At 40.5% G+C, this 13,176-nt stretch overlaps 1 protein-coding gene across 1 annotated transcript; it reads right to left on the reverse strand.

Annotated features, from left to right (window-relative positions):
* Positions 1-394: 394 nt before the first annotated feature.
* Positions 395-5,220, reverse strand: LOC139570857 (elongation factor 1-alpha, somatic form-like). Its single transcript, XM_071393142.1, has 8 exons — positions 5,084-5,220; positions 3,627-3,791; positions 3,192-3,371; positions 2,672-2,968; positions 2,312-2,462; positions 1,970-2,226; positions 1,305-1,539; positions 395-1,187 (listed from the first exon to the last, which is right to left on the reverse strand). Exons 2-8 carry the CDS (start codon positions 3,768-3,770, stop codon positions 1,063-1,065), a joined length of 1,389 nt encoding a protein of 462 aa, XP_071249243.1. The 5' UTR covers positions 3,771-3,791; positions 5,084-5,220; the 3' UTR covers positions 395-1,062.
* Positions 5,221-13,176: the final 7,956 nt, after the last annotated feature.

A 13,176-nucleotide genomic window follows, 5' to 3' on the forward strand; every position in this document is an offset into this window, starting at 1 on the left:
TGGTTAAGGGCTTGTAAGCAAGCATTTCACTGTAAGGTCTTTTATTCAGCGCATGTGACAAATCAAATTTGATTTGAAGATGACATCTTCCTTAATATTTGGTCAAGATTCATTTTGTGTTTCCTAGAAAAAGGTCGTGGCTCAAGTAACCCTTCGGCTCAAATTACTTCACTCCCCTACTGTCCATTCTGTCTATACACACCATTCAGATACATTCTGGATATATTTACATTCTGGTTCTGACATTGCACGTTCTGATATTGCTCAACCTGATGTCTTAATTTATTTTTTATTATGTGTGTATTGTTATTGTATTGCTAGATATTGCTGCGTTGTCGGAGCGAGAAACAAGCATTTCGTGCATCTGCAAAAACTGTGTACGTGAACATTCTGGTTGGTTGAAACATCTTTAATGTCATGAACAGGGCTTCTGCCATCTTGAACAGAGTAAGATACAACAGCTTCTGCCAATTAAAACCTTTTCCAGTGCAAAGTTAACAAAATGCCAATTAAAAGTGCTTGGAGAGTCAACAATTGGTCTGCTCAGTATGCGTAGAGTGAGACAAATGTAAAATGTTTAGCTTTTTTGTTTACTTTAAAGCTATAATACAACATACACTTAACTTTTCTCAAATGTTCTACTTATAAGAGTTTTAAGTTGTATTACCATAGGCTGCTATAAAGCACCAGGTAGTTTACAAACACTAAAAGCAAGACAACAGACTGCGTGAAGAGTGAGTTATATCCGCGCCCCTCTATGGTTAAAATATCTCACACACGGGGGACATGGCCTTTCACTTATTTAACAGTACACGTTTAAAACTAGCAATGTGCTATTACAACGTAAATACATATGAATCTAGCCACTTTGAAATGGGAGTAAGAACAAACACTGTCTTAAGGACTAGGCTTTCTTTTTTCTTTCCTTCTGATACTTTTGCGATGCATTGTGATTATTAACCAGTCCTTGACTATGGAGTTGAAGCAGCCAATAGGGGGGTGGGGTTGGGTGACCACTGTCCTGCCATGGGTGACTCTGGAGTCGGCAGCGCAGCACAACATTCATTTGGTCTTCTGGGCCTTCTGGGCGGACTTGGTGACCTTGCCAGTGGAGGGGGCTTTCTTCTCAACACCCTTGATCACCCCGACTGCCACTGTCTGGCGCATGTCACGCACTGCAAAACGACCTGCAGAGAGAGAGAGAGCGAGAGGATGTCAGATCAATGGTAACTTCAAGGGAGAGTGGAATGCTTTTCATAGAATTCCAACCAGGCCCAAGAGAACTACTACCCAACATTACTCACCTAGTGGAGGGTACTCAGAGAAGCTCTCCACACACATGGGCTTCCCCGGGACCATATCCACGATGGCGGCATCCCCAGACTTCAGGGCCTTGGGGTTGTCCTCCAGTTTCTTGCCTGAGCGACGGTCAATCTTCTCCTTGAGCTCAGCAAACTTGCAAGCGATGTGGGCGGTGTGGCAGTCCAGCACCGGGGCATAGCCAGCACTGATCTGACCTGGGTGGTTCAGGATGATCACCTAAAGGAGGGAACATCAGACACAGTTAACATGGTTGTTCTGTCAACACCTGTATCAGCACTGATGTGGTAACCATGACATTCAATGTTGGCTCCTTTTCTGCCCAAAATAGTTCTCCACAGCTCATCACACTGTGCCACAAATATATATTTGTGAGAAAAGAGAGAAGAGCAGTGTGAAACAGTGGAAAGAAAAATATGGGATATTAATAGTAACTACTAAGCTGTATCATCGCCACAAATACTTTTATCCATGTGATCATTACTGTGTCTCATAGTTAAACATAATAATTATTTGTAGTTGTATGACTTTTGGTTCTATGGTTTTTACACCTCTACAGTAGTTTGTGTGTGTGTGTGTGTGTGTGTGTGTGTGTGTGTGTGTGTGTGTGTGTGTGTGTGTGTGTGTGTGTGTGTCTGGCCCTGCCCACCTGAGCAGTGAAGATGGCTGCCTCCATTGGGGGGTCGTTCTTGCTGTCTCCGGCCACGTTGCCACGGCGAATGTCTTTGACGGACACGTTCTTGACGTTGAAGCCCACGTTGTCTCCGGGCATTGCTTCGGTCAGAGCCTCGTGGTGCATCTCCACAGACTTCACTTCGGTTGTCACGTTAACAGGGGCAAAGGTCACCACCATGCCTGGCTTGATCATACCCGTCTCCACACGCCCCACGGGCACTGTGCCAATTCCTGAATGAGAGAGGATAAGAAAGTGAGCGTGACAGATGTATCATCATTATGGATTGACAGCCTCTAGGGTGGGTGTGATGCTCACCTCCAATCTTGTAGACATCCTGCAGGGGCAGGCGGAGGGGCTTGTCGGTGGGGCGAGACGGGGGCTGGATGGCATCCAGAGCTTCCAGCAGGGTGGTCCCGGACGAACTGCCATCCTTCCTGGTGATCTTCCATCCCTTAAACCAGGTCATCTGAGCATGCAGGAGACAGGAGTTAGCAGTATGTTCAAAGCAAAGTTATGAAGTGTGCTGTGCTACACATTGACCGTACTTTCTTCAAATTAAAGTGGAGAGCAGATTATATTACATATAGTCATAGATGGCTCACTGTGGCTGCAACGCTATCCTAGAATAATGACCAGAAATAACAAGAAATGCGCTTTAGTTTTGTGCTTACGTACGTTAGGACTGGCCTCTAGCATGTTGTCTCCGTTCCAGCCAGAGATAGGAACAAAGGCTACCATATCCGGGCTGTAGCCGATCTTCTTGATGTAGGTGCTGACTTCCTTCACAATCTCCTCATAGCGCTTCTGGCTGTAGGTGGGCTCAGTGGAGTCCATTTTATTGATTCCCACGATCAGCTGCTTGACCCCCAGGGTGTAGGCTAGGAGGGCGTGCTCGCGGGTCTGCCCGTTCTTTGAGATGCCCGCCTCGAATTCACCCACGCCGGCCGCCACGATCAGCACTGCACAGTCCGCCTGTAAACACCAGAACATGGGAATAATGCATACAATAAGTTTTCAAAAAAGTCATATGCTACGAAGGCACTTTACGACTACTGAAGTTGTCTGGGGTTACAGTACAGCTATAAGCTATCCTTGAAAACCAAAGCTGCAAGTTTAATAATAGACTTCCAGGCCCTGCAAGTGAAGACCTGGCAAGTGTCTGTGTGTAAGGAAAGACTGTCATTGTGGTTCAGACCTGGGAGGTTCCAGTAATCATGTTCTTGATGAAGTCCCTGTGTCCGGGAGCATCGATAATGGTGACGTAGTACCTGCTGGTCTCAAACTTCCACAGTGAGATGTCAATGGTAATGCCACGCTCCCTCTCTGCCTTCAGCTTGTCCAGCACCCAGGCATACTTAAATGAGCCCTTCCCCATCTGAGAAAACCACACATCACTGGTTATAAACATGTTACTGAGGAGTAACATTGTAGTGAATTTTACTCCCAAGATGAAGGATTGTCGCATTTTTGACACATATTGTTATATCTTGTCTATCCTTAAGTAGCCTATAAAGATGATGGAATAATACAATATAACAGCAGTCTACAAACCCTTTTCATAACACGTCGGCTTACAGAAGAAAGGACTATCAAAAGTTGATTGCAAAGTACAGTACGAACTCCTACTCACCTCAGCAGCCTCCTTCTCGAACTTCTCGATGGTCCTCTTGTCAATGCCACCGCACTTGTAGATCAGGTGGCCAGTGGTGGTGGACTTTCCAGAGTCCACGTGGCCGATCACCACAATGTTGATGTGAAGCTTTTCCTTGCCCATGGTTAAAGTGACAGTGAGAGTCTGCAAATGGAAAACGCAACACGGTCAACGGATCTTAAGGGATTTCCTTGGCAAAAACACAGCAGGGAATATATTGAATTATAGCACAAGGACACTACAACTGACTTGCCATTGCGTAACAGCCCCAGCAGTTACTGCCTCAGTATAACTTCTAAGGGCAAGCACAGTTTACACACACAAACAATTTCACATATTTGTCACCACGAGACAAATAAGCAATCACTTAATGTCAGCAAATTGGGCATCACGTCAGTGGGCACAGAATTGTGTCAAGCTCAAGACACACAGAGTTTCTTTCCTCTCCTCACATCCCTCCACACACCTCTCTTCTTCCACTTAGCAGGCCAGCTAGTTATCCCTCCTTTCCTCTGCCACCACAGCTCTCAACTCAGTAATGAGACATTGAGACGATCAGATCTTATGTCACTGAATATCCTCCGTATTCCGTATCAATTTGCTAACTATAGCCTCACAGATAGTCCTCCATTTTGTCATGATCCTTGCCATTGGAAGTGCAGCAGCCATTTCTGAAGCCAGACTACTGCAGTGCATGCATCCACAGGTTAAATGAAGGGGAATAACATGTCAACAATTTCTGGCTTTACTAGGGCAGTAGCGTGGATTCATTTTCATTGATTTGCAACATGACAATGACAGATAAACACAAGATCATCACAAATTCACCTAATTTTGCAATTGCCACATTAATCAACACCCTAGGTTGTTATTTATTTATGACATAACATTTCATTAGCTGAGTAATGTATGGAAATTGTTACGGTAGCCAGTTCTGCAAGATTATCTATGTGCACTGGAAGCTGATACCAGATATAATCAGAACTGACAGTTATTTTTACTATAAAATCTGGTAGCTTTGCAATAGTTTATTTTTTCTTTGCAATAGTTTTTTTTCTCCACTGTTCATTTTCCTTTGCTGTCCATGCATTTATAAATAGGGGACTAGAAAACGGGGGCGGGTGCTACAATTAGCAGCGCGACCAGATAATTCGAAGGGAGTCTAGGGGATTTAGCTTTTCGAGCTCTCCTTCTGCCTCTGCCGCCATGTTCTCTCATCCCTCTGTTTACTGGAATAGACTATCTATGCGCATTAACGGCCGACTGTCGGCTTCCAGCGTCAATGCAATATTCACACGCACAAAAACATCACGGACAACAATATTATAAGGACACATGGAAAATAGAAAAAGATAATTCAATCATTCGCCATTTACAGCATTGCATTTGAGAACAATTTATCAAAGGGTGAAATATTATCGGAAACTGTTGCCTACCTGCTCAAACGACAGTCAAGTTCGGTGCTGAATGAAAGACCTTGTGTGACGAGATGCTGATCCGCTTATATCCCAGACAGTAGGGGGTTATGCAATTGCGCTCAATTCTCATACCCCCTCCTAGACCGTCCTAGACAGAGCATCAGAGCAAGGGAACGAGTAGACGAGGCACACTCAACTCCGTTTTCTTACATTGAGGCACAGTTGAGTTATGATAACAGGTCCCGCGTTTTGCTAGCGACAACATTGAGCCGCCATCAGTCCATACTTGTAAAAATTGTAATTCTGAAAACGCCTACCTGTACCTATGTTTGTCCTATACAACCGCAGTCCTTCCGTGTGGTGCTGAAATTCATACTTTTAATACAAACTTTTATCGAATACAACCCCGGACTTTTCCCTAATTTGTATTGGTCAACTTCATTTGAATTCGTCAATGAAAGTGTATTTTTCCTCAGTTAGGGAACGAGCGGTTATGGATATAATCCGTACAAGAATTTTCTGAGATAAATAATAATTGTGTATAAACTAAATAAGGTCCTATAAATAAGACCGACCCTATAACATAAGCATGGACTTCTAAACATGAGGTCCTGCTATGGAAGTAAATTAGAGACAATGTATTGTGCAGGCATGTAAAGTATGACTTGCACATGTAAAATATGAGTTGCACCTGTATAATCAGTTTTGTAGTTGCAAAAAATATTTGCAAACATGTAAATTATTTTGAGAATAAATGCAGCAATACTCGCAAACACGTAATGTGATGTGTGAAAAAATATAAGACTTGCAAACATGTAACTTGACATGGGAATAAATTCAATACGATTTGCAAGCATGCAACACAATTTGAGAATGAATGCAACTCATTTACAACAATTGCAACGGGTGAATTGTCTGTTTTGTAAGAGCTGCTCTGCAAGCAAGTGTTGCACATGGGGATGTGTGAAACGTACTCCTCAGCGGGCAGTGTCCCCACTTGCGCCAGCAAATAGCTAGCTTTTCGCGTGATGCCGACTGGTAAGACCATAGTGTGTACTGTATATAAGACGCTTCAGGAGGGCGGTCACATGTGCTAACGAGTTAGAGGTCCCGAGTTCTCGCCAGGTATGGGCCAAATCGGAAGTGGAACCACTAATCAGTGGTGTAAAGTATTTAAGTAAAAATACTTTAAAGTACTACTTAAGTCGTTTTTGGGGGTATCTGTACATTACTATTTATTATTTTTAACAACTTTTACTTCACTACAATCCTAAAGAAAATATTGTAATTGTTACTCCATAAATGAAGATAATAAAAATTTTAAAAAAAACTAATGTTAAAAAAAGGATACAATAATAAGATGTATCCACCAATCCAAAGAAAGGATAGGTGGGAGCTAGACAGCACGCTGTGCCGCTTCGTGGACAAACGACTCTCATTGTTAGGGTGGAGAGACATGTATCTTGTCAGTATATCCATAATCTTTGGTGGTACTCGCTAAGTAAGCAGCATGACTTAACAGCGGTGCCTAGTAACTCGGATCTACAGTTGCGCTCAGCAGCTGTTAATAACAAGTTTCAAGTCTGTCGCTCAACCATTAACTGAATTGTATAATGATTCCTAAAGAAACAAACAAGTTATTAATTGATTGTTAATGTGTAATTAACATTTACAATATCTCTAAAAAGTTAATATCAAATCATGTCTTTGAAATATTAAACGTCAATTCAGCCTCTATGCAAGGAATGTGATTTTGCTTGTTTGTTGAGTATTTTCTCAACAGCCTTTGTGAAAGAGAGCGACCTACGTATTTCACTGGTTTGGTTTGTGACTCACTGACACGGCCGCTGGTTAGGAGGGAATAAGGCAGTCCAAGAGTTAACACATACAATAGCACAATAGGTGCTCTATGCAAGGCCTCTATGCAAGGAATGTGATTTTGCTTGTTTGTTGAGTATTTTCTCAACAGCCTTTGTGAAAGAGAGCGACCCGGCCCTACGTATTTCACTGGTTTGGTTTGTGACTCACTGACACGGCCGCTGGTTAGGAGGGAATAAGGCAGTCCAAGAGTTAACACACATACAATAGCACAATAGGTAAGGACTCTCTCTAATAACCAGGTATTAAATATTAGTACAATAATAACAGCAGAGTTAATGTAAACATCTTACCTAATACTATACAATGAGGCTATACAAATGGGAAACATAAATAGCAAGTATTACACTAAAAGGTAATAGCCAATACTAATAACAACTTCAGCATATAACATTGTAATAGCTACGTAGTGCTATACAAAGCCAAGCTAAACCACATTAATAATTTACTCAAGCATTCCATGCACATACTGTATGTCCACCCACAAACACAGACTGGAATACCACGTTCAGGTATAATGTGCCAATATTTACTCCCTTTTGAGAGTGTTGTCAGGCTGGCTAGCCAATCAGGACCTGGAGAGACTGCATGGCTAGAGCGTGCACAGGGGTGAGACACATGGCTATTGTCTGATTGGCTGAAGCCATGAGTTGGAGGAGACGTGATGTCTCAGGTGAGGGGGAGAAAGGGTGAGGAAGGAGGATGGGTAAGAGTCATTCATCATGGCTCAAGCCAGACATAAACAACAACACACATGCTGGAAATTAGTCCCACAGCGCCCTCGGCAGGGACATTCTGTAACACTTGCTCAAAAAACTGAAGAACGAATCATTTGGGGTGCTGCAATTCGAACTATATTGTCGCCCTCATGGCAGTCAAGCAAAACCTTACAAAAAATATTGCAGTCACAGTGCAGTAAAACTGAATTACACTACAGTATAACTGCAGTTATAGTGCAGTGTGCTGGAAATACTGTGTCCAAAATAACACCGTTTTTTTTACTGCAGTAATTTTGCAGTGTAACTGCAGTTACAGTTATTCTGCAAGTACTGCTTCCAAAATACCACAGTCGACTGCAGTTATTGCACTTTTACAGCGGTTTCAAAACTGCAATCTTTTTTGTAATGGTAATACATCCGCAAGTAGTCGTTCAAAATCTTGTCCGGTTGCTGCCACAACTAGACCTTGTTTCAAATGTAGCAATAAATAATAATTTTTATGTCTAGCCATCAACAAATGTACATTGTTTAAAGCACAATTGTACATGTCTCAGTCATAAATGACATCCCCAATATGCCCCTTATGTAGTGCTGCACGACTTCAGGATTTTTGGAGTCTCTTGCTCGACTCCCAAAACACTTGGAAACGTGCCTACTTATGCTTGGCTGTGGCCCTTCTATCTCTCTCTCTCCCTCGCTAGCTCTCTATTTCATTGCTGTGAAAGATGTGAGAGTTCGTGTTCTCAAAGTATACTATGGAAATTAGTTTCCTCCTTTCAAAAATACAGAATCGTAGAAGTCTCGACACCCAGAAATAGGAGTCGGCGGGCAAGGACTGGTGGAATCAACTCTTAAGGAGGCAACTCCCCACCACTACCCTTGTGGTGAATGAAAAGTGAACAAGAGGCTTGTAGTATCAATACTCTTTGTTTGCCGGTAGGCGGTCCTGTGTGCTCTGGGCATTACTGATTCAAATTAATGAAATAAGTCGAAAGATTTGTTCTTTTCAGTGGGCTAAAGTACTTAAGTAGTACTTTGTAGTGTTTTTACTTAAGTAGTTTTTTGGGGTATCTGTACTTTTACTTAACTATTTGTATTTTTGAAAACTTTTACTTTTACTTCACTACATTCCTAAAGAAAATATTGTACTTTGTACTCCATACATTTTCCCTGATACCCAAAAGTACTAGCTACATTTTCAAATGGTTAGCAGGACAGGAAAATGGTCCAATTCATGCACTGGTCATCCCTACTGCCTCTGGTCTGGAGGACTCACTGAACACAAATGCTTTGTTTGTAAATTATGTCTGCATATTGTAGTGTGCCCCTGGCTTCCATAAATGAAAGAAATATTTTTTAAATTGTTTCGTCTGGTTTGCCTAATATAAGCCATTTGAAATTATTTCTACTTTAACTTTTGATAATTAAGTATATTTTTGCAATTACATTTACTTTTGATACTTAAGTATATTTAAAACCAAATTCTTCAAGTAGTACTTTACTGGGTGACTTTCACTTTCACTCAAGTGTGACAATTAGGTACTTTTTCCACCACCGGTTAATTTTACTGAACGAGTCGAAAAGATGTGTCAGTAAAAAGAGCTGAACTTCCCAACCCTATGTGCTTTTTCCACTTGTGTACAGACTCATTCATGGGTTTTTCTTTATTTTTACTATTTTCTACATTGTAGAATAACAGTGAAGAGATCAAAACTATGAAATAACACATATGGAATCATGTAGTAACCAAAAAAAGTGTTAAACAAATCAAAATATATTTTATATTTGAGATTCTTCAAAGTAGCCACCCTTTGCCTTGATGACTGCTTTGCACACTCTTGGCATTCTCTCAACCAGCTTTCTGCCCATATAAGACATGTCTATGTCGTGAAAAGCTGGCTGTTTCTTACAACGTCATTCTAGTCACATTAGTGCACGTTAGCAACAACCATCCCGGTATAGAGACACCGATCCCTTAGAGGTTTAAATCTGTAGTCTGAAGCATATGCATACATGCCATCAAAGTATTCACACCCCTTGACTTTTCCACATTTTGGAATGTTACAGCCAGAATTTAGAATGGTTTTACATTGAGAGTTTGTGTCACTGGCCTACACACAATACCCCATAATGTCAAAGTGGAATTATGTTTTTCGAAACGTTTACAAAGTAATAAAAAATTTAAAATTGAAATGTCTTCAGTAAATAAGTATTCAAACCCTTTGTTATGTCAAGCCTAAATAAGTTAAGGAGTAAACATTTTCTTAACAAGTCACATAATAAGTTGCGTGGACTCACTCGGCATGCAATAATAGTGTTTAACATGAATCTAATAACTACCTCATCTCTGTACCCCACACATACAATTATCTGTAAGGTCCTGCAGTCAAGCAGTGAATTTCAAACACAGATTCAACCACAGACTAGGGAGGTTTTCCAAAGCCTCGCAAAAAGGGCACCTATTAGTAGATGGGTAAAATAAATAAAAAAGCAAAAATTGAATATACCTTTGATCATGGTGAAGTTATTAATTACACATTGGATGGTGTATCAATACACCCATTCACCACAAAGATACAGACGTCCTTCCTTACTCAGTTGCCGGAAAGGAAGGAAACCGCTCAGGGATTTCACTATGAGGCCAATGGTGACTTTAAAACAGTTACAGAGTTTAACGGCAGTGATAGGACAAAACTGAGGATGGATCAACAACATTGTAGTTACTCCTCAATACTAACCTAATTGACAGAGTGAAAAGAAGGAAGCCTGCACAGAATAAAAATATTCCATAACATGCAGTCTGTTTGCAACAAGGCATTAAAGTAAAATGGCCAAAAATGTGGCAAAGAAATTCACTTTTAGTCCTGAATACAAAGTGTTATGTTAGGTTAAATCCAATACTGACACATTACTGAGTACCACTCTCCATATTTTCAAGCATAGTGGTGGCTGCATCATGTTATGGGTATGTTTGTAATTGTTAAGGACTGGGGAGTTTTTCAGGATAAAAAATAAACAGAATAGAGAGTTAGCTCTATTGTGCTAACTTCTAATTGGTCCCAATCCCGGATCCGGGAGCACCCCCATCAGTAAAAAAGCTGACCAGCATAGCCTAGCATAGCGTCACAAGTAAATACTAGCATCTAAATATCATTAAATCACAAGTCCAAGACACCAGATGAAAGATACACATCTTGTGAATCCAGCCATCATTTCTGATTTTTAAAATGTTTTACAGGGAAGACACAATATGTAAATCTATTAGCTAACCACGATAGCAAAAGACACAACTTTTTTCCCCCACCATTTTTTTCCTGCATAGGTAGCTATCACAATTTCGACCAAATAAAGATATAAATAGCCACTAACCAAGAAACAACTTCATCAGATGACAGTCTGATAACATATTTATTGTATAGCATATGTTTTATTAGAAAAATGTGCATATTTCAGGTATAAATCACAGTTCTACATTGCAGCTGCAATCTGAAATAGTGCCGAAGCAGCCAGAATAATTACAGAGACCAACGTCAAATACCTAAATACTCATCATAAAACATTTCTGAAAAATACACAGCGTACAGCAAATGAAAGACCAACATCTTGTGAATCCAGCCAATATTTCAGATTTTTTTAAGTGTTTTACAGCGAAAACACAATATAGCATTATATTAGCTTACCACAATAGCCAGAAACACAAGCCATTTACCAGCAGCAAAGGTTAGCGATCCTAACAAACCAGCAAAAGATATATAATTTTTGACTAACCTTCATATACTTCATCAGATGACAGTCCTGTAACATCATATGACACAATGCATATAGGATTTGTTCGAAAATGTGCATATTTAGCGGCACAAATCGTGGTTATACAATGTGAATTGTAGCCAAACTTGAAGCAATCTGTCCGGCGCCATCTTGGAGAGGCACCTAATCTAATCGATAACTAATCGTAAACTTGACTAAAAAATACAGGTTGGACAGCAAATGAAAGATACATTAGTTCTTAATGCAACCGCTGTGTTAGATTTTTTAAATTAACGTTACTCGACATACAGCGTGCGTTACAGCGAGACCATGCCGAAATTAATGGCGGACTAATAATTTTACATTCTTCCACAGAAATACGAATTAACATCATAAATAGCTCTTACTTTTCGATGAGCTTCCATCAGAATCTTGGGCAAGTGGTCCTTTGTCCAGAACAATCGTCTTTTGGTTGAAAGATGTCCTCTACTCCTGTAGAATTAGCTGCTAACGCCAGCGATGTACCGGAGAGGTGAAATAATTCAAACGGTTTTAGAAACTAGAGAGTGTTTTCTATCCAATAGTAATAATAATATGCATATTGTACGAGCAAGAATTGAGTACGAGGCAGTTTAATTTGGGAACGATATTTTACAAAGTTGAAACAGCACCCCCTATATTGACAAGAGGCTAACTCTCTTTTCCGTTTAGTCTGCTTTCCACCAGACACTGGGAGATGAATTCACCTTTCAGCAGAACAGTAACCTAAAAAACAAGGCATATCTACACTGGGGTTGCTTACCAAAAAGACAGTGAATGTTCCTGAGTATGGGAGTTAAAGTTTTGACTTAAATCTACTAGAAAATCTATGGCAAGACCTGATGGTTTCCTATAAATGAACAACAATCAATTCGACAGAGCTTGAAGAATTTTGAAAAGAATAATAGGCAAATTAGTTCGCACAATCAGGTGTGGAAAGCTCTTAGATACAGTACTTACCCAGAAAGACTCACAGCTGTAACCGCTACCAAAGTTGCTTCTACAAAGTATTTACTCAGGGGTGTGAGTTGACGCTGGAGCCATGGGCCAGTGAGACATGGGTGCCAGCCCACGTAAATGCAAACAGAAAAGTCTGTGTATTTTAAAATATATGATCATATATTTAAAACCCATATATAAACGTGACATATATTTTAAAATGTATGATCACATATTTTAATAACATTTATAAATCTCACACCCCCCATAACAAAATTATAATATGGATATGTATTTTCATCTTGTACTCAGAAAAAAAAGTACATTCATTTATTGTTATGAAATGTGTTCCACAAATGTTTTTTTTTACATGGCATATAATTACTAACATTTTAGTGTTAGGCAACTTTATGACTACTTTGTCTTATCTTTGTTTGTACTGTAGATATTGCCATCTCATTTTGAGATTAGATTGAGATGGCACATAGACTATTGTGCACATAGACTATCTTTGTACTTGTCTCCACCCCCCTCCAGGTGTCACCCATCTTCCCCATTATCCCCAGTGTATTTATACCTGTGTTCCCTGTTTGTCTGTTGCCTGCTCGTTTTGTTCATCAAGCCTACCAGTGTTTTTACCCTTGGTCCTGTCTGTTTCTAGTTCCTGTTTTTTAGTTTTCCAGGTTTTGACCATTTAGCCTGCCCTGAACCTGCCTGCCGTTCTGTACCTTGTCACACCACACTAGATTATTGACCTCTGCCTGCCCTGACCCTGAGACTGCCTGCCGT

This window comes from Salvelinus alpinus, chromosome 3 (assembly GCF_045679555.1).
Source record: "Salvelinus alpinus chromosome 3, SLU_Salpinus.1, whole genome shotgun sequence".
NCBI classification, from domain to species: Eukaryota; Metazoa; Chordata; class Actinopteri; order Salmoniformes; family Salmonidae; genus Salvelinus; species Salvelinus alpinus.

Coding starts and splice junctions, on each gene's coding strand:
- LOC139570857 (XM_071393142.1), bottom strand. CDS start 3,770: ATGGGCAAGGAAAAGCTTCACATCAACATTGTGGTGATCGGCCACGTG. Junction 2,969..3,191: donor TGATTACTGGAACCTCCCAG/GTCTGAACCACA, acceptor TGGTGTTTACAG/GCGGACTGTGCAGTGCTGAT. Junction 2,227..2,311: donor GGATGTCTACAAGATTGGAG/GTGAGCATCACA, acceptor TCTCTCATTCAG/GAATTGGCACAGTGCCCGTG.